At 39.4% G+C, this 21,704-nt stretch overlaps 2 protein-coding genes across 5 annotated transcripts; both read right to left on the reverse strand.

Moving 5' to 3' along the window:
- Positions 1 to 344: 344 nt before the first annotated feature.
- Positions 345 to 3,614, reverse strand: LOC106546761 (histone H2A type 2-B-like). 2 transcript variants are annotated; one of them, XM_014063714.2, is made up of 2 exons: positions 3,555 to 3,614; positions 345 to 3,365 (listed from the first exon to the last, which is right to left on the reverse strand). In XM_014063714.2, exon 2 carries the CDS (start codon positions 3,278 to 3,280, stop codon positions 2,900 to 2,902), a length of 381 nt encoding a protein of 126 aa, XP_013919189.1. In that variant the 5' UTR covers positions 3,281 to 3,365; positions 3,555 to 3,614; the 3' UTR covers positions 345 to 2,899. The 2 variants fall into 2 exon arrangements, with proteins under 2 accessions (XP_013919189.1, XP_013919188.1); XM_014063713.2 differs by having other exon boundaries at positions 3,541 to 3,599.
- Positions 3,615 to 7,013: 3,399 nt separating this feature from the next.
- Positions 7,014 to 18,166, reverse strand: HMCES (5-hydroxymethylcytosine binding, ES cell specific). 3 transcript variants are annotated; one of them, XM_087708991.1, is made up of 7 exons: positions 18,033 to 18,166; positions 16,763 to 16,973; positions 13,473 to 13,616; positions 11,629 to 11,748; positions 10,149 to 10,318; positions 9,247 to 9,439; positions 7,014 to 8,331 (listed from the first exon to the last, which is right to left on the reverse strand). In XM_087708991.1, the coding sequence occupies exons 2-7, from the start codon at positions 16,943 to 16,945 to the stop codon at positions 8,122 to 8,124; spliced, it is 1,020 nt and encodes a 339-aa protein (XP_087565117.1). In that variant the 5' UTR covers positions 16,946 to 16,973; positions 18,033 to 18,166; the 3' UTR covers positions 7,014 to 8,121. The 3 variants fall into 3 exon arrangements, with proteins under 3 accessions (XP_087565117.1, XP_087565116.1, XP_087565115.1); XM_087708990.1 differs by having other exon boundaries at positions 17,935 to 18,045; XM_087708989.1 differs by lacking the exon at positions 18,033 to 18,166 and adding an exon at positions 17,893 to 18,025.
- Between the last annotated feature and the right edge of the window lie 3,538 nt (positions 18,167 to 21,704).

A 21,704-nucleotide genomic window follows, 5' to 3' on the forward strand; every position in this document is an offset into this window, starting at 1 on the left:
TGCCAACACACAATTAAGCTTCGATTTTTCAAATAACTGAATACAAATTTTCCAGCTAATATGTTGGTATAGTGGTCTGTTCCTGACTGCAAAAAAAATATGTTATGGCATCATAACGCAAACTCTCATATATGTATCACATCACACAAATATGTAAGAGGCAGCATTTATGTTTGCATCTTTTGTCATTCCCCTCCCCCCCACACAAATGATAAAGAGCTGAGGAAATGAAGTTAAGGGGCTCACTCCAAACAAGGCATTCCTTTCTCCCAACAATATTTCTAACCATTTCTCTGTCCACAAGAATTCCAAGCAGATAAATCAATGACATTGTTGAGAGACAATTTTGATGTGTACTCAAGACTGAATCAGTTTAATATTTGTTTTGCACTTTCCAGTTTCACAACTTTTGCATTTTCTAATACAAAGCAATAGTTGACATAACACAAAATACTGGTTTTGAAAGTAATTTTTAAAAGACAGAAAACACAAATAACGGAACCCTTGTTTTCCAGTTCTCAGCCATTCTTTGCATTTCAAGGATTCCTTCCCTTCTATAATGCAATCAGTGTTCATTCTCACAGAAAGGAAGAGCCTGCCTGGCCCTGTGCCAGAAAAAACGAGATAGCTATTTAAATCCAAGAGGTCTTTTTCCCCCCTGGGTCTGTAATGTAACAGGCAAGACAGACATAGATGGCTAAAGGTTGTTTTTTTAAGTATCACTAATGAGACTGTATAGTCACCAGCAACTGACTGCACAAACCATATTCCTTATTCTGTTATTAAAGCATCTCAGCCTCCACTGGTCTAGATATCCTTAGTTGAATCCAGAGCAAGACAATAGTTCATCCACAGATTTACATCCCACATGATGATTCGAACACATGCTACTTAATTGCACATACACAGCTGACCATATACATGATTACAGATTCTACTTGCTCAATATCCTAGACTGCTGCATGCACATGGCTCTATAAACTTTTCATCTAAGCAAGCAAGTTTTGGCTCTGTACCACAGCTACTAGGCATTACAGGACAGGCTAGGCCAACCTCCATGCTCATACGTTATCCAAACACCTATTTAGCAAACCACCAACACTAACTAGATATTTTACTTTTGTATAAATTATTATTTTTCCTAAAAACCCAACCTCCAAACATTAAGCTACTGAGGATTACAGTTAGATGGATGCCATACTTGCACTCTATTTTAAGCATTAGAAGCAAAATTCCAAACCCCAAAAAACCACTGTGTATAGAATAAAGTGCAAACTAGGATACAAATACTAGAGTTCAATCATTACAGGTGACCTTACAAGAGAATTGATAATGGAAGGAGGAAACACAACAAAACTGCTTCCTGTTTCAAGAAAACAATAAACATATATCATTGAGGCTGAAAACCACAAAAGCTGTCACACTGAAATACTTTCATTTTAGTTGCAGTGACATCAAATGGACAAAAATAGACCTAAATGCAAAGATTCTTGCTTAGGATGAGTTTCCAGATAAACTGGAAGCTGGAACTGTTAAGCACATTCAGATCTGAATATATCACATCAAATTTAGAGACAAACAGCATCTCCTTTCCCATTCTTTCCTCTCTTATTTGAAAGAGAAAAATCTTCCCTATGGGGTGGCACTCCTATTCCACTTTTGCCTCTGGAACATATTAGGTGTTATAAGAGCTGCTTGATGGGAATAAAGAAAAGATGTGTACATATCCTAGGAATTCATAGAAAGTCTTTGCCTCTCAGTCAAGATTATTTACTCATTAAGATTTTGTTGCAACACACAAACCAAAACTCAACAAAGAAACAGGAATGGAGTGCTGGTACAACTACACAATAGTTCATCATAAAGCAAACACAAGGGAAACATTAACATTCCAGCTATTCCTTTCTCAGAAAAAAAAGTTATTTTCACATTTAGAAGTTCCGGACCGCTTCCTTCCCTCCCACATTTTCAATTCATAAATTCATGATCACATTTAATGGGGATGTGCAACAACATTAGAGAGATCGATCCATCACCATCACTGGGACCCGCAGAGTTTTAAGAGATTAGGTTGAGTGTTGGTGCAATGCAATGGCCAATCCTTCCTTTCTTCTGTATACTCTCTGAGGAGATATAAAATCAGCATTGTCACATAGTGAGGCCTACCATCTAAGCAGTTCCTTGCCTTCCCAATGTTGGCCTGTGCTGCTTTCATGACTTTCCCATCTTCATGACTCCCTTCCCGCCCCCCCCCCAGTTTTCCAAGGATCGAAGACCACTGTAGTGTCAAAAAAATCCCTAATCCTTCTCCCCCTCCCCCCACTCCTCTTCTCCAGAAGAATCAAAGCGATTTAAGGGAGCAAAATAAAGGGGTGGAAACCACTGGGATGTTAGGCTCAATCGTCCCAGAGAAAAGGGGCGGAGGGGAAAAAAAATCTATTTGCAGAGCGCTAGATGGCAGCCAGGCCCGAAGCACGTGCCCTTTTCGGGGACACGAAAAAACGACGACCGCTCTTTCCCACGTTCAAGTCTCCGGGATTGAAAAGGAGCCAGGGGAGAACTGAGCGCTGGACCTGGGCGAGGAAGCGCACGAGGATACTAGCGGTCGTAGCACCAGCAGCACCGAGACGTGGGGCGGGGAGAGAGGGAGGGAAGAAGGCAAAGAGGGCCAGGATCAGATTAGCAAGAAAAGGGCGAGCGGAGACAGCTCAGCGCCGGCTGCACCAGGACAGACGATGCGGTAAAGAAATCATCTGCCCGGTACTGAACTGCACCAAGTGACGCGGAAGGAAGGAAGGAAGGAAGGGGAAAATGCCCGGTGGCCGCTGCACCAGATCCTGTGGGTGGGGCGCAAAGAAATGAAACGGGCGAGCGCTTTCCTTTAGCCAGGCAACCGGCTTCATTTCTTGGAGCTCTGGGTCTTCTTGGGTAGCAGCACGGCCTGGATGTTGGGCAGAACCCCACCCTGGGCGATCGTCACCCCGCCCAGCAGCTTGTTGAGCTCCTCGTCGTTGCGAATGGCCAGCTGCAGGTGCCGGGGGATGATCCTGGTCTTTTTGTTGTCCCGCGCAGCGTTGCCGGCCAGTTCCAGGATCTCCGCCGAGAGATACTCGAGCACGGCCGCTAAATAAACAGGCGCTCCGGCGCCCACACGCTCCGCGTAGTTGCCCTTCCGCAGCAGCCGATGCACTCGCCCGACGGGGAACTGGAGGCCGGCTCGAGAGGAGCGAGACTTGGCTTTGGCTCGGGCTTTACCTCCGGATTTACCTCGACCGGACATAACGAAGCGAGGCTGGGCGCTCGAGGAGAGCTAAGGCGCCGAGACCTCGGTTGCAAAGCAGGCAGGCAGGCAGGAACGGCCTCGTCTGGATAAACGGGAGAGAAATAACACCCGCGTAAGCAAAGCGGCGGCGGGGAGGGGGCGACGAGGAGAGCGGCAGAACGCTGACGCCGTGCATTCCACATTCCTCCCCCACCTCAACCCGATCTAATGACCCGATCCAGTAGCTCTCCTTGGGATTCCCACCCCCCTCCCCTTACCGTTGGTTACTAACCACGGGCGCCCCCGAATAGCCGCAGCTGCAATGACAACAAGCGCGAGAAGCTGAAGGATATAAATCCAAGCGCATCCTCTCGCTGGCTTCCCATTGGCGGCGGAGAGAGCGGAGCCGCGCTCCTATTGGCGGGCATTCCGATCTCTGATTTGCATAGTAGCTCGCGTCCTCCATATTCGGTCTCGGCTGAGAACTAGGGCAGCGGTAAAGCGAGAGACCTGCATGCCTGCAAAAGGATGAAGTATTAATAAAGGGGAATATTTTTCAGCTGAGGGTTGACACAAGGGGCCCTTGGGGCTCTCTGAGCTTGCTTGTTTTCTTGCAAATGTTTTATTCCTTAAACTAGGTAGCGTCATCAGTGCTAGTAAGGAGTGCTGTTTGCTGTCAGTTTATATTCTGGTGCTTTGCCCTGCCAAGTGTTGGTGGAGGCGGTCTTAGAGATTCTTTGATCGGGCTCTTTGCTGTTGGCTTCTTTGGCAGTTTCTTGATGGGGGGTATCGTTAACTTGATTACTTGTCTGACGTTAACCTTGGAGTTGATCTTTGCTGATTTGGGTGCTGATTGCTGGGAGAAAAGTGCTTAGGCCTTTTTGTTCCCTGCTTGAGTGTCTCTTTTGCATAGTCTATAGTCATTGTAGGACTCACTGGAGAAGAGCCTAATGCTGGGAAAGACTGAGGGCAAAAGAAGAAGGGGGACGACAGAGAATGAGGTGGCTGGATGGAGTCACCGAAGCAGTAGGCATGAGCTTAAATGGACTCCTCAAATGGCTTTGTCAGAGTGCGAGGCTTCTAGAAATTCCCTGGTGTCTTTGGACTTGACTTGATCTAGGATGGTCGCATTTTCCCAATTGAAACTCTGGTTAAATCAGTCTATATGTTGGGAAATTAATGATGAAAATTCTGTAAGCACCAAGTTTGTCAATGAAACGTCTGCAAGAAGACAAGCTCAGACAGCACCAAGGAACCTTCAGGATTAAAGTATATTAAGGTGCGGGAGTTGCAACCTTTGAGAGACCTCTGGTCTTTTGCACAGAGTGACAGAAGCAGCTGAAGAAAAGAAGCACTTTCTTGGGCTTGCTGCTTCTAGGTGCATTGTCATCTGGAGAGGCCAATTTGAAGCATTAGAGTGAAGAAGAGGTGGCGGAGCAGGATATTTCCTTTAGTGCCGCACCAAATTCATTTTTTCCAGGATAACTTTGTTTCTCCCTCCCTAGTTTGTGATTAACTGGCACAATTCGAAGGATCAATATTGCCCAATCGCTCTGTAAAGGTCAATGTAAAGAAATACCAGGTTTGTCACCAAACCTGGCAGGCTAACAAGGAAGAGTGGAATGGGTTTATTCCAATTTGCATTTATTTGTGCAATATCTGAACAAACTGCATGTGGATGGTCCAGTTTTAGTTTGCCTTCTGGAAACTCAATTTTATAATAGCTGTGGCTTCAATATTTGCGAAGGTTGCTTGGTCCAGAAGCAGGGAGATAAATAGACATGCACATTGAATGTGAATTTTTCAGAGTTCTATTATCATGCTGCTAAGGAGAAGGAATTGCATTTAAAGTGGCTATGAATATGGAGAAATGAAAAGCTATTAATTCTTTCCCATCAGATCTACAAACTCGGAGAAAGGCAAAAGAACAATGTACTGGGTTTTCTTCTCCAGAATTACCATCAGTCAGTTGCAAAAGGAAGCTCTACTTGGAACTGTTTATGTCCTGCACAATACCTTTAACACCAGCAAACATCTGTGTATCCCAGATCTTTGAGGACTCATCCAGTCTAAACATCTGGTTGACTGTGCAACCAATCATAATAATAGTAATAAAATATCTGCTCAAATGCCAGATTGGGCATTGGGGACAAAGAATAGAATGGAACAGGAACAGAATAGAATAGAGAAGAGACCTTGGAGGCCTTCTAGTCCAACCCTCTGCTTAGGCAGGAAACCCTATAATGCATGATTTACTTACATGTATTTCTACCATGTCCTATTATTACAAAGCATATTCAAGTATCTCTGAGCCCAACCTTCTCACAGGATTGCTGTTAAGAAAAATAGGAAGCTCTGTGTACATAATCTTGAGCGCTTGAATTTTTGGAACTAATTAAAATAGCAAACTGCTATTCAAGATTGTTACTTGGATGCTTCCTTGTACTGTGTGGGTTATACATATTTAAGTGAGGAAGAGAAATTTTGGAATAATTCAATAAACTGCGACATTAAAAAGCAGGGAAAAATGTAATCAGCTGCCCGGTAATGTAGATCTCCCCCATTCCCCAGGCAGCTATTTCAGCAATAGCTACAGTTACTGTAAAATTATAAAATTATTACCAAATACACAACTAATATTGAAGAGACTCTTCTCCCTACTCCCATAACTATAAATTAGCACACACATAATCAAAATACATAAAACTGTTGCCATGGCCAAAAAGGTTCACCTGAGCCTTCAAAAGAAGTATTCACAGAAGATCTCCATTCATGAAAACAGATGGTCATGCCCATTTTTAGCTTGAGCTCTGGATGTTTTTGGAGATAATCACTATCGTGCAAACGTCATAGAGAAATTCCATCCCTTGGTGACCTAAACTTGTCTATTCAGTAATGAGATCTCAGCAAGCTGATTACAGACATTACCCCTCTTTTCTTCAGTTCCAATTGTAGCCATTTTTAAATAATTAGAAAGACAATCCTGAATCATTCCCAATGGTAATACAAGAAGCTTATAAGGGATAGGACAAATTACACTATGTTCAAAATGGTTACAACATGAATTGGTGCAAAAGTGCAAACTCTTCAGGATTGGGAATAATTTCTGCACTGAATAATCAAATGCCCAGAATTCTGATTCTATATATTAATGTACATTTTTATAAATATCAAAATTGTTAGATATTCCCCTTTCATTGACAGATTGACCGAGGTTTCCACCAAGGTCCTCTGTTCCGGCGGGAACAGAGGTTGAATCCCATTGGCCAAGAGATCTGACAGATCCTTTTAAAAGGGGATGCTGCCCGGCCATTCCTCAGCCGGATGTTTAATTGACTTGCAATAAAGAGCTGTTGTTACTGAAACCTTGTGTGCCTCCTTTACCTTATCTAACAAAAATAATGGAGATGTTATAGTAACTCTCACTGTAAATTGTATTTTACTGTATTTAGTAGGAATTGTAGTATGCGTGCAAACATTAAACGGATAGCTAAATGCTTTTTTATTTCTAAAGCTGTTGTCAAAAGGTAAGAAATTAATGATGTCAAAAGAAGTTTAACTGCACAAAATCTTTATTTATACTATCAGCATTGTTTATATATTGAAACCTTTAAAAATATCCCAAATTTGCCTTCTTATTTCTAGTGAACAGAATTTCATACATTTCATAGGAACTTTAAATAATTGGAGCCCAACTAGCTTTCTACATATCAAATATAAAATATGCAATCAAGTATCTTTTTTTAAAAAAAAAGTTAAATACTCTCTCCTCTCTTTAGCCTAGGATTTTATGAAGAATATACATCTGCATAAATTTCAGGCCATGTACACTCTGTGAGTGGAATAAGTTGATCCTATGCATAAAGGTGGATTTATCTTCTGAAGTACCGTTTTAACCACCCCACTGTCCCTTTTGACAATAGTGGTCCTGATGTCTTTTGGGTTGAACTGCACACTTTACCTTGAGTCCAGTATGACTCAATTGTAAACAGCTAACATTTTGCCTTTGTCTCTTGACCCTATAAAGCTTTAGTTTACAATATTGCATTTTTACTAAATATCAAGTTATCCTTAATACAGCCAACTAACATTACTGCTACGTATCTTCACTTCCCCAAAAAACAAGTTCTTTCTCTCTTCCTTGCTATTCTCTTACCATCTATTCAAAATACTGGCTACAGTGGTGGCCTGATCATCATTATAGCTTTGATAAATGTGTTAAACAATACTATCAAAGGTTTGGAACAAATAGTAAATCCAAAAGGGTGAAACAAGATCCTTTTGGAATAGCTTCCCAACCTGTAGGAATTATATTTGTAAATTGCTTGCAGAATGCAGATGATATTCCACATCTTCCAAAACAGATAAAAAAGGGCAAAAAATTGAGCTGGTTTCAGAATAAAATAAATTATCATTCCCGCATTGCAGCAGCAAATCTCCAGCATTAACAAGTGACCTATTTATTTCCATAAAAGATGAAGCAATCCACAGAGTGAATACTATGATGGTAACCATGACAAACCAAATCTCTGCTTGTGTCCTTGGAGAAGAAAAAAAACATTAAATCCTTCTTACATATTTTGGAACACACTTGCTTTTTCAAAATTGGAAAGGTCAAGTCAATGCTGCACTTAGCATGTATATTCTATTTGTTTCAGACAAAAAAAAACTAAGTGTTAAATGTCAAAGCCCACCTACTCAGCATCAGGAAGGAAGCATATCTGAAGTCTTATAATTTATTTATAGATTATACCTATATTGCAATCTAAATCAGGAGATTTAAATATTGCAATAACCCAACACATAAGACCCTCTTTGGCTAAGAACAGGCTCGGTTAATAAGCAATATAACCAAATTATTACTGCTTTTTCAGTTGCTTTGCAGGAGGTTCTCCATCTTTTTTGAGCCACTGGTGCATTAAGTCCATGCTAGTTTTTTTACACGTTGGTGTCTGGATGAACTGACTGGACCACTTTGGTAAATTGTCTTCATCCTTGTCATCTTTCCTGGGGCTTTTGTTTTTTAACCAGTTAAGCATTACTGTACTGCTTGCATTAATTTTGATATTCTGGAAGATACAAAATAAGAAAAATAAGATGTTTATGACTAATCCATCCAAAACCACAGACTAGTTTAGTAAATCTTGATATTACAATCTAGTAGTTTCAGGCCGCATTTCAACTTGGTGAAATGAAAATATGACCACAATTGAGCCCAAAATTTCCATTAGCTAAGTGAGACAGTTGTTAAGTGGGTTTTGCTCCATTTTACCATCTTTCTTGCTCCAGTTGTTAAAACAAATCACAAACACAGTTGTAAAGTGAATTTGGCTTCCTCATTGGCTTTGCTCGTTAGAAGGTTGCAAAGGTGATCATATGGTCTTGGGATACTGCAACTGTCATAAATATGAGCCTATTGCCAGGTGGCCGAGTATTGATCATGTGACCATGGGGATACTACAATGGTTGTAAATGTGAAAAACAGTCATAAGTCACTTTTTTCAATGCCACTATAACTTTAAACAGTCACTAAACAGATGGTTATAAGTCGAGGGCTACCTGTACTGAAAAGAAAAAAAGTTTCCCAAAATCACTCCACCCAAGAAAACAAATTTATATCTGGTGAGGGCAGTTTCAGTTTATTGGGATCTTGCATCCCAATATATCCAGGAAAGTTTGATGAAGACCCTAAAATAATACTTTTTATCTATGAACTGCTAAACAGAATACAGATGCAGAAGCTGTACATGCACTCCATCTTTGAATTTCATGTTCTCCAACTCAATCAGTAACATGAATGCAACATTTACTTTTGCATAGAGATCCTTAGCCTAAAAGCAGAGGGCAGCATCTTAATCAATCTCAGAAGCTAAGCAGGGTCAGCCAGGCTTAGTGTTTGGATGGGAGACCGTCATAAAATTACAGGGCTGTAAAATAGATTGGAAGGCTGAAAATATATCCTAGAAAAGGAAATGCAAACATACCTTCTTGGGATCCAATTCAATAGGTAAAATGCATTCTAATGAATTATTTCGGGAGTTGTTCACTATTGTTGACACAGGATGGAAGGAAATGTTTTCTGTGGGCTGGATAAGGTGAAGTGCTGTTTCTGTGGGTATTTCTGCGAAGTCAAGCCATTTTTTAACTGCTTCATCCCCATCCAGTATAGCTGGCATCCTAGGCAAGTAGAAAGACATAGATTTTAGTGATGAAAAAAAAAAAAACTGAACTAGTCCACAACCTGTAATAATAGAAAACATAAAAGGCCAAGCATCAGTGTGAACCAGATTGTAAAAATCAAATTCAGAAAAAAAAAGTCTGATATTGCAGCACCCTCATTAAAAGCTCACTCAATTTCTCTAAAGATTAAACTGACCAAACAATGTAGAAGGTTTGGAACAAAGCTTAATTATTACTGCTATTTGAATAAGTCATACAGAAATCACCAGAGATACCTATTTCATATAGGCATCTTATAAGAAGCCTCCATCTTATAATATTAGATAAACTTTCATATTCTAACTTTGATATTTGAAAATAAGCACACTATCTCGTAAAAGTCTGTAGAAATTCTCAGTAATCCAGTTCATGTTGTCCCAAAGGTGCTTTTTCTGGAGGCAACTGGACTTTCTTGTTTTTTCTTTGAAGACATTTTGCTTCTCATCCAAAGCTGAAGAAGCTTCTTGGGTGGTGAGAAGCAAAATGTCTTCAAAGAAAAAACAAGGAAGTCCAGTTGCCTCTAGAAAAAACGCCTCTGGGACTCTACTTGGTACATACAGAAAAAAAATAGATAAGAAGAAGTGCAATTTATGCAGCATTATCTTTTAAGTTACTCCATTTTACAATATGTTCTGTGAGAAGCGCCCTCTAGTCATGTCTCTCTTGCCTGTGATGGATGGATTTTACACGTTCGGATGCATCTACTGTGATGACACTATAACTGTACAATGCTTCTGCTCCATTCTGGGGCTCCCAGCAATCAAAAATCCCAGCCATGGTAAGCAGCTTCCTCCCTTTTGAATCTTCAACCTCATCTTCCATTTCTGGTTTGGTGAACTGCAAAAGAAAAGACAACACAGGATTGCCTTTTAAACAGACAAAACATCACATCTTTAGATCTCTTATCCTCTTCTTATAAATAAACTTTGGTTTACTAGTCCTTAACTAATACCATTATAATTGCATGGAACATCAAATTATTATTGAATATGTTACTGCTGCATAATTGTATCACAATAACTGAAATTTAACTCAAGGTTTTGACACTAGAGAACAAAATGGTTCCTCTGACACGGAATGAATTTTATAAATTAAGCTTGTGAACGACCTAAATTAAATCTGTTTGCCACTCTAGGCTCTGATAAGTTCCTAGATTACTACATAATATCATATGTGGGGTTGTCTTTGAAGACTGCTCAAAAACTGAATATCATTAAAAAAAGGTCTTCACAAATAATTTATCAATTTTTAGTAGCTAAAAATCAGGTGCTGGGAACTTATCTCTGTTACTGATTTCAAATATTCAAATAACTTTATTTGATAAGCTGTTTACAACTCAGCCTGGTTTCCTGGTTTTTGTCATATGAAGCAATGTTAATAATTTTAGCAATAGCACTTAAGACTTATATATCCCTTCAGGGCTTTAAAGCCCCTTTCTAAGCAGTTAACAGAGTCAGCATATTGCCCCCAACAATCTGGATCTTCATTTTACCGACCTCAGAAGAATGGGAAGCTGAATCAACCTTGAGCTGGTCAGGATCGAACTTGTGGCAGCAGGCAGAGTTATTCTGCAATACTGCATTCTAACCACTGCGCCACCACAGCTCCATTTTAGTTGTATTACCCCCATTCCTCAGGCAATTTTGCTTTGTGCCTCTGTTGCTTTCTTTTAAAGGCTAGGCAAAAAGCCCTGTTTGTCCTTCCAAATGTTTCTCACACCATGTACTTTTATTCATGCTATGATGTTTTTAGCAATACATTTTATTCATTATTCTAAACTGTCCTGGAAATGTCAAGTTGATTTGTGTATAAGGGCGAGGTTATTGAAGAGTTTACCAATGATACATCTGGGATCGTTAAATGCCCAGGGACTCAAACAAGTGTTTCAAGAAGTAGAATGTATGCTTAGGAACACCACATTTCCTCAACTCAACAGTTTTTAATCAAGTTTTTAATATATGACCATCTTCAACCTGAGTTGCAGCAGCTATGACAAAAAAGAAGGAAAACGTAAAGGCACAGTTCCTTCCATTTCTATCTGACAAATCTCATATTAATAGTAGTAACAATAATCTTTTATGGGAATAGCTTTAAAAAATATCAATGAAACATCACCATGAAATATAACGATTGCAATAATGTTATACCATTTCCTGCTCAGTTTGGCCAAAGTAAATGAAATATGGCTGCTTTTGTCCATTATGTTGTCGCCATTCATAGTAGCCATCAGCCAGCACCACACAGCGTTTGCCTTTTGAGAGAGGTACCTTTGGAAAAAGAGAGGCGCATGGTTCATAGCAATCTTTTCAATGCTAACTTCAGATGCATTAAAAAGATACATTTTATGGTTGTTGCTGGCAGATTATAAAACCACCTCATAGAGCAAGCTGTAAAATCATATTTAGAGAAAGAGTTCGCTCTAAATTTTAATTAGGACTGTGCAGCAATCAGGATTCAAAGGGGAAAAGGTGGTTCAAAATGCACTCACATAACTACTGTCAACAATTGTTGCAGAGTTCCTGTGTTTGCTTGACCACTGCCATTCAATCCCAAGACAAGGAATACTACATATGATTTAAAGAGGTGCTACATGAGGGCACACCTGTGCTCCACCTTGCCATGGGTCCTTCAAATCCAGGTTGGTGCCAAGTTCTAATTTTAATATTACACTATTTTGACCTCCATATAGTAAGTCCGCAACGTTCACTGCTGTGTGAAAATAAACACTATATCACTCTAAATACAGGAGTGATTTCTTTGCTGAGATGAAGAATTGTACCCCCCCTCCCCCAAAATTAGCTAATCTTCGCTAACTGTTCTGAATTTTCTGCAGTGTTCCCCTTATTCATCAGACAAATTTGTGGTTAATAATTCTCGAAAGCCTTATTCAGTCAGAATGCAAAGCCGGAATTCTTCAGAATACCAGCTTCCTTTTCAGAAGAAAGATCAGGAAGTTCTCAAGGAGAAATCATTATACTGGGGCTCCCGGTTTATTCAATAAGTTACACTTCAAATTTGAATTATGCAATGACATTTGAATTATGAAATCAGCTTCCAGATTCATAAATGATCTGAGGAATAAGGTATTTTCTGCTTTGGTTTGTTCCTGATGGGATTTTGCTCCCTAATGAGAATAACTGAGGATTTTATTCATGTTCCAGAATTATACTAATAAAACAGCAAGTAAGGGTCAAGAGCCTCATTTGTTTACATTAGAATAATAACAGAGTTGGAAGGGACCTTGGAGGTCTTCTAGTCCAACACCCTGCTTTTGCAGGAAACCCTACACCATTTCAGACAAATGGTTATCCAATATCTTCTTAAAAACATCCAGTGTTGGAGCATTCACAACTTCTGGAGGCAAGTTAGATTGCAGCAATTGTTTTTATATTTCCCTGCTCCAATTCTTTTAAGGTATGGGGGCGGGGGGGGGGGAAGGAAGGAAAATACAACTGGATAAAGTAAACTAAAAATAAGTAAAAGCAGTTTTCTATAATACTGTTTAAGCTACCAAGTCACTATAGTTCAAACCTGGGGTTATTTGTTGCTATACAGAAGAACAAAGAGAGTTAGCTTTCCAGGAGGATATCTACTATATTTCCTTAGTCATGTCTATATCTTTTCCTGACTCTGTTTAATTGTTTTGCAATAATCTGATAACCTTCAAAAAAGGAAAGAACACTGTAGAAAAAAGTAATCATATTCAGCCTTTATATTAGTTTTCAATGGGCTTATTTATACTACTGTAGTTCTAAGGGCCTTTCTTAAAAGTCAGTATTTTGTTCTGTCAAGCATTTGAAATGCTGTCACTAACTGGGCTTTTTCTTCTTCAGAAAAAAAATTAAGATGTAGTGTTTGCAGCATTTTGATTTGGTAGCATATTTTTTAAAAAAGCTCCAGTTTTCATGTGTAACCCAAAAGTCATGAAGGTCGTGACTAAAAGCAAACAAAGACTTCCCCCCCACCCCAAATTGAAGACTATACAACTAACCTTATAGCAGAATTTCTCCATCATGGTATCACTCCGACAATTGGAAGTGTTGTACTTCATTTTAGATGGGTCAGCTTCCTTGAACCAAGCTGGAATTAGGCCCCAACGCATGGCTACAAGGACACGCTCAGAAGAATTGGCATTCTTTCATAAACCAGAAGAGGAAATATTGTGAAGAAGCATGCATAGATACATAGAATTAAGTTACTCTACAATCAAATACTATGTTCCAAAACCCTGGTCCCTGGTACTGGGAATGCCGATATGTTTTAAATAGCAAAAACCTTAATTAATCAGCTGCTTAAAAGGGAAAAAATCAGATTTAAAAAGTTATTTCAAGAAAGAGGCCGCATGCAGATTCAGCTAAGGATGTGCACCTTGTTTGAATGTGCAACTCCCCATTTCTCACCAATGAAGAATATACAGGTGAAACTCAAATAATTAGAATATCGTGCAAAAGTTCATTTATTTCAGTAATGCAACTTAAAAGGTGAAACTAATATATGAGATAGACTCATTAAATGCAAAGCAAGATAGTTCAAGCTGTGATTTATCATAATTGTGATTATGGCTTACAGCTCATGAAAACCCCAAATCCACAATCTCAGAAAATTAGAATATTGTGAAAAGGTGCAATATTCTAGGCTCAAAGTGTCCCACTCTAATCAGCTAATTAAGCCATAACACCTACAAAGGGTTCCTGAGCCTTTAAATGGTCTCTCAGCCTGGTTCAATAGGAATCACAATCATGGGAAAGACTGCTGACCTGACAGTTGTGCAGAAAACCATCATTGACACCCTCCATAAGGAGGGAAAGCCTCAAAAGGTAATTACAAAAGAAGTTGGATGTTCCCAAAGTGCTGTATCAAAGCACATTAATATAAAGTTATGTGGAAGAGAAAAGTGTGGAAGAAAAAGGTGCATAAGCAGCAGGGATGACCGCAGCCTGGAGAGGATTGGCAGGAAAAGGCCATTCAAAAGTGTTGGGGACTTTCACAAGGAGTGGACTGAGGCTGGAGTCAGTGCATCAAGAGCCACCACACACAGACAGATCCTGGACATGGGCTTCAAATGTTGTATTCCTCTTGTCAAGCCGCTCCTGAACAACAAACAACGTCAGAAGCATCTTACCTGGGCTAAAGAAAAACAGACCTGGTCTGTTGCTCAGTGGTCCAAAGTCCTCTTTTCTGATGAGAGCAACTTTTGCATCTCATTTAGAAACCAAGGACCCAGAGTATGGAGGAAGAATGGAGAGGCACACACTGCAAGATGCTTGAAGTCCAGTGTGAAGTTTCCACAGTCTGTGTTGATTTGGGGAGCCATGTTATCTGCTGGTGTTGGTCCGCTGTGCTTCATTAAGTCCAGGGTCAATGCAGCCATCTACCAGGAGATTTTGGAGCACTTCATGCTTCCTTCTGCAGACGAGCTTTATGGGGATGCTGACTTCATTTTCCTGCAGGACTTGGCACCTGCCCACACTGCCAAAAGCACCAAAACCTGGTTCAATGACCGTGGGATTACTGTGCTTGATTGGCCAGCAAACATGCCTGACCTGAACCCCATAGAGAATCTATGGTGCATTGCCAAGAGAAAGATGAGAGACATGAGACCGAACAATGTAGAAGAGCTGAAGGCTGCTATTGAAGCATCCTGGTCTTCTATAACACCTCAGCAATGCCACAGGAATGATAGCTTCCATGCCACGCCACATTGAGGCAGTAATTGCTGCAAAAGGGGCCCAAACCAAGTACTGAGTACTTCCTTATACATGCTTATACTTTTCAGAGATCCGATATTGTTCTATTTACAATCCTTGTTTTATTGATTGCATGTAATATTCTAATTTTCTGAGATTGTGGATTTGGGGTTTTCATGAGCTGTAAGCCATAATCATCACAATTATGACAAATCACAGTTTGAACTATCTTGCTTTGCATGTAATGAGTCTATCTCATGTATTAGTTTCACCTTTTAAGTTGCATTACTGAAATAAATGAACTTTTGCACGATATTCTAATTTTTCGAGTTTCACCTATGCTTCTGTGTATTTATATTTTATAAGTAGTTGGAGTGTTGACTTTGTTAGGGATATGATGGACTGCAGAACTTCAAACATGTTTACTAAAACCTCTTTGCTATCATCCAATAATCTTCTGTGTGTTTGCAGACTAGATATATGCTAGCCCTACTTTGTGTACTTTGGGTGGGGAGGTGGGGGGAATAATCAGCTAGTCAACTCAGTTACTGTGTAGTTTTCTTGGCAGAAATATAAAAATGGGTTGATGCTGCTTTTGGTTTTTTTTTCCAATTTCCAAGTTTAACAAACACACATGGAATTTCCAGACTCTGTGATCCAAGTTCTAATTAAGCTCAATTTGCTTGGTTTGAGCCCAGACAAGGCAAATGCAAATCAGAAGAATAGTGCAAGTAAACATACTGCATTTATAAATATCTTCCACTACCTAAATGAGTCACTTCTCGCACCTTTCTCAGTTAAAACAATTGAAACAGACTAACGGCTTTCATTTCTTCTTTTTGTCTATTTAATAAAATTCACTTTCAGTGTTGTCCTGTGCATCACTTCTAAATAGCTTTAAATTCAGGTTTTTAAAAACCCAACATTTTGTTTGTCAGAAACCTTACAATACATATATATATTTAAATATTAAAAAATGTTGAAAACTTTGTTTCTAATTCCATATTCATTATGTCTCATGGATCAGTTTGGCGCTTTTGCCATCACAGCATTCCAAATGTTTAAAATCACCAATACAATATTTGGTTATCTATTTCCCCTCGAGTGTGCCTATTCCCCTTTTGTCTTACTCTCTTGCTTGCTAATCCTGTGTATGTATCTCTTTTTCTCCAAAGCTAAAATATTCTTTACTATATGTCGTTGTCTGTGAAGCACAGCATTTACAGATAAATTGCCAATGAAGCAGCAGAAGTAATTAGGGTTTTTTTTTCCTAGTGGAAGAGATAAAATATATGACTCTGTGGCAATCTTTATTAACTTCATTTATTTTTCTCTCTTTGTGATTTTATGAACTGATAAAACTTCTGTAGATAGTTTTCCTGAGCTTTTAGGCAGGAAAATGAAAGAGGAAATAGTTTGAAAAAGCGTTATGCTTATATGAGGTTTCAAGTTTGTGTGTGTGCAGTGATCTGATACTTCATTATTTTGAAATGCCATTGTAAGTTCAGGCAATCACTAAACAAAAGGTTGTAACTCAAGGATTACCTGTACTTTTTAAAAGATTATATAACTTAAGTTAATTGAAGAAATTCACCTTCTCAAAGTGTTGCCGGGAGAGAAGCACAGGACTGTTAGATTGTGGACTCTTATTGAATGAAGGGCTATATTTGTCAGCATTTTGCCATTCAGGATACTTTCTTTCTCCTCGATTATTGTGATAAGCACAGGCACGGCGGATACGATCTGCTCCCAGAGTAACAGCTGTCCGTCCACACATTCTTCCTTAGCGCACCCAAAACAGTGGCCTACAAAACAGTGTTTTAGGAACATACTAGATAACCTGAACCCTGTTATGTCATCATTTCAAAGATATTTACTTAACTAGACCAATCAACCAAATGGCCATGGGTGAGCAAAAGAGAGAGGGAGCAACTTATGACTTCCTGATGGGGGGGATTATTAACTTTGCTTGTAGGGAGAAAATCAACGGGGAAGCCAGAAGGGGAGGTTGTAGGTTGGAAGATATTTAACTGGAAATCAATTCACTCCCTATATTTCTAATTATTACTATTATGAATTAAACTTGCATATCGCCGAACTTGCAATAACTCTAGGCAGCTCACAACAATCAAATTAATAAAGCAGAAGAAATTAATCTAAAAGAGAGCAAGCTGGATAAAGTGAAGGATCTCACTCTCCCTTGATGAAGCCTCCTTATTCTATTCCATGCTGCAATTCTTTAGTCTGGCTGCTTCACTTCTGATTTTGCTAAACTTCCACACCCATTAATAAGTGAATAATAAGCTTGAAGAGTAAATGTAGCCTGCCATTTTCTCAATACAAATAGATAAAACAACACCCTTCAGTAGTGTCAGTCAGGCCTTATTTTTTCTTCCTTCCTAATCCGCATCTGAAAAGGTCAATTTTGATAAGAAACCCCTGTTCTCTTAACTTCCACAGGCAAGACCAACGTAAATCATTAATTCCCGCTTCTCCGGAGATCCCCTACTATGCCCTCTGATCCACCGTTAAGTATCTCCTCCATCCCCCAAAATGAGGAGCTTTATGCGGACAATAAATCGCCAGGCTCTTGGGAAGAGATGTTCCTTCAGCACCTTCAGCTTTTCCTTCCTTCCCTCTCCCTTCCTGGTTCGGGCGCCAAAAGGAGCCTAAGCCGCGCTTGTAAGAAAGCTAGCCAGAAAAGGGACGTGGCCGTTTTCCTACCGGAGATTCCTCAGGTTTGAGAGGAAGGTATCTGGGGCTCACCAGGAACAGCTACACAAAAGGTTTCCCTAGTACGTCAGAAGCCATTTCCGCATCCCCGCCACCGCCGCCCCTTTCAGCCTCCCGGATTCAATCCTGACCAGGGGGAAATTCCTTCGGTGAGGAAAGAGGCGCCTCCTCCTTTCGGGTTTTCCCGCCTTCCAGCGCTCCTCTCCCTCCGCTTCTGGAGGTCGGCCGGTCCGGCTTAGAGGAAGGTTCCTGTTTGTGGCTCAGCTTGTTTTTCAAAATGCCGCCTCGGAAGTTACCCGCTCCGCGGCTGCCACCAATTTCTCCCCCCGCGTCACTGAAGCGCAGCGAGGCCTCCGCCTCCCCTCCGAAGACGCGCGTCTTCCCGATCGGTGCGCACTGCTTTTTTCTTCATCCAGGAAATTGATTTTATTTTATTTTATTTCAATTTATTTTGTCAAGCATGTATAAGATAAGAGATATAAGTATAATAAACATGATTATGAATACGGGAAATGGATATAAATAAGTGGGGAAAGTAGGACAGGGACGGTAGACACACCCCTTAGGGATGGGATGAGGTCAATAGTAGACAGTTTAAGGTTAAAGTTATGGGAGTTTGGGGAAGAAACCACATTGTCAGGTAGTGCATTCCAGGTATTCACAGTTCTGTTGCTGAAGTTGTATTTTTAGGTTAAGTTTGTATCTATTGCGAGCTCGTGTTGAAGCTGAAGTAGTCGTTGACAGGTAGGACATTGCAGCATATAATTTTGTGTACTATGCTATTTTTTTTAATGTCAAACGAGACTGCTGAAAGTTTGTCTGATATGCTCCTCCACCCTGGCTCAAAAAGCAAAACTTCATTCCCAAAGGGAATGGTAGAACTCAGAATATGAATTTATAGGGCTGAGGTTGTGGGTGGTGGTGGTGGGGAATTGTGGTTCGGAAATCAAGACAGGAGGATTCTTCTACAATCACATATAGACACAAATCTACTAATAAACATCCACTATATGTCATTTCTCTCTACTTTGCAGAGGCTTTACAGAAGCATCCTGACTCCCTTGTGTACTCTGTGTCAGAACTACACTACTTACGACCGCAAAACACTGAATGGCTGTTGGGTACATATGAATAAACATTTCTAACTCAGCTGCCAACCAACCATCATCCATATGTCTACAAACCAGAAATGGAAGCTTATAATTTCTTGTTGTCAATTTGTAGCCAGCTCTTTCTTATAACCATTTCTGGGGAAAAATAAGCCAGAATATTCAGTAAGCATCCCTCAATCTGTCCTTAGAACCCTTGCTATAGTTTTTACTATAGCTTCCACCCTTAAATCAGAAGAGCTGATTTATGTGTAAAACATTATACAAAGTGAAATTGTGACTATTCTGTTTGCCCCAGAAAAAACAGTTCATGGGTTGATGCACAGGAGAGCTAACACTTCAGCCATTCACTTTTACACTTCCTTAAAATAGACTCAGTGTCTATATTCTACACCGTAAATTAATTTTGTCTGCATGCACAGTGTTTTGCAAATTGTTATGATACAATTCCTTTCCATAAGCTACAAAATTATATTTTGTCCGTATCACAGAATAGATGAGGCAGCATTCTGCAAGATACATGCTTTAATATTTGAGATACATGCTTCAACTTGTAAGATATTTTCTATGCAAACTGAATATACAGTAGGCCTATAATAGTGATATTTGTTGTAACATTAGTGATTTAATTTTATACATTTAGTGATATCTTAATTTTTCTCCCAAGAAACAGATGCTTTTTATTTCACAATAAAGTGAGTATCTCAATTTTGGAGCCCAGGAATTTATAGTCTATATTACAGGGAGTCCTTAACTTATAGCTATAATTGAGCCTAGAATTTCAGTCATCAGTCATGATGGTCATTAAATGAGTTAACATGTGACCATGCCTGATTTTACCACCTTTTTTTCAGTGGTCATTATGTGAACGTGGCAAGTAGTTAAGCAAACCAGTTTGCTATGGGGATTTTTTTGCTGGAAACAAAGTAAAAGCCAATTTCAGGGAAAAATAAAATAAATCACGGTCATGTGACTACAAGGCACTGCAAATAACTATGTGGGGCAATTGCTGAGCATCCAAAATGCAGTCATGTAACTGTAGGGGAGCGGGGCAGGCATCACAATTTTTAATCCAGGTTGTATGTAACTTTTTCAGGATCTGCCATAACTTCAAATAGTCGCTAAATATAGGTCATAGACATTGGTGGGTTCCTACCGGTTCGGCCGAACCAGTAGTGGTTTGGCAGCCTGGATCACTGGAACAGGCAGCGACCCAGGCCTGCCACACCCCAAACTGGTTTTCCAGATGACGCCATAGGTGGCGCCATTTTTTTCCCCGCTTCTGCGCATAACAATTTTTATTGCACTGTGCATGCGCACACAGTGGACATCAAGCATGCACGTGCAGCATGTCCACGAGCGAACCAGCAGTAGTACCTGCCAGAACTCACTCCTGGTCATAGGTCAAAGACCACTGTACTACTACTTCTTCACCCATTTGCATTGGGCTGGCATTAGCAATCTCAGATGTGCTAGTGGTATCAATCTGTTTATGGAAGCAAGAAAGACTTAAATAATCTTTTGTTGAAGGTTCTTCTTTCACCTTCAACAAAACAGCTCTTAAATCTTTCTTGTACTCAGCAGTCAAAATTGAATTATTTGCATACCTCAGGTTGTTAGTAATGTACAGTATTTCTTTCAACATTTGTAATTTTTTTTTCTAGTCTAGCATTTCTCTTTATATATCTGCATTTAATTTAAATAGGACAGGTTAACAGTATATAACTTTGTCATACTTCTGTCTTAATTTTGAACTAATTAATTCCATTTTTACTGTTGCTGGTTACCATACAAATTCTGCAGTACATAGAGGTAGCTGGAGCTTTTTCAACACTGCCTTACTGGATACTAGATTACAGCTTGAACTTTTTCAGTTCTCTGACCTCAACTGTTTCCATATCTGCTTACCAATTACAAGCAATATATTAGCAACATAATTTTGTAAGATTTTAAACTCGGGTTCCCCAAAGTAATGAATATTGATTCCAGGGGTTGTGGGACTATCTAAATATTGTATTTTCACATAATAAATGTTTAGGGGTTGATGAACAATCTGAAATGTGATGAAAGGGTCAATAAGATGAAAAGTTTGGAGATTTCTGTTCTGCTGGCATTTCATCAACTCTTGCAACTTTGTGCTCAGCAATATTTTTAGAGCTCATTTAACTTGCTTTCCAAAATATTTGCGTCTAGCTTTATGTCGATCAGCAATTTGTTTGTGTGTGGGGGGGGGTTGTCTTTTTGTATAGTTATTCATACATGAAAAGCATCTCTTCTTTACCTCTGTTGATCTCTATATTTTTTGTAGTAGTGAATTATCTGTTCATCCCTGTGTAAAATGGTCTCTCAACCTTTACACTATTTATATATATTTCTCTGCCTCTTCCTACTTTTCTCTGGAATTAGAGACATTGTAGGGCAAATTTGGACTCAAGTCATATCTTGTTAATCTGATAGACATTATTTTTTTAAAGTTCAAATTTAAATTTTGCAGCACATCCATGAGTAGATTTTCAGTCTGAAAAAAACTCTAGCTTTGTTTGCAGAGTATATAATCCATTCAACATTAAACTTGCAATAAACAAAATATAAGGTTCTTAATTTATATTTCTATATCTAGTACAAAATTTGTAAAGTCCTTACACTTTGAGGGATATCAGGTTGGAGAAACTGGATTAATTTTTTTAATGTATA

This window comes from Thamnophis sirtalis, unplaced genomic scaffold, assembly GCF_051295495.1.
Source record: "Thamnophis sirtalis isolate CommonGarterSnake01/CBP01778 unplaced genomic scaffold, rThaSir2_p1.2 scaffold_3, whole genome shotgun sequence".
Taxonomy (NCBI): domain Eukaryota; kingdom Metazoa; phylum Chordata; class Lepidosauria; order Squamata; family Natricidae; genus Thamnophis; species Thamnophis sirtalis.

Excerpts from the sequence above, each read along its gene's own strand:
- LOC106546761 (XM_014063714.2), bottom strand. The coding sequence starts at position 3,280 with ATGTCCGGTCGAGGTAAATCCGGAGGTAAAGCCCGAGCCAAAGCCAAG.
- HMCES (XM_087708991.1), bottom strand. The coding sequence starts at position 16,945 with ATGTGTGGACGGACAGCTGTTACTCTGGGAGCAGATCGTATCCGCCGT. Across the intron at positions 13,617-16,762 it reads CCCGGCAACACTTTGAGAAG|AATGCCAATTCTTCTGAGCG; the intron begins GTGAATTTCTTC and ends GGTTTATGAAAG. Across the intron at positions 8,332-9,246 it reads TTGAATTGGATCCCAAGAAG|AATATCAAAATTAATGCAAG; the intron begins GTATGTTTGCAT and ends TGTATCTTCCAG.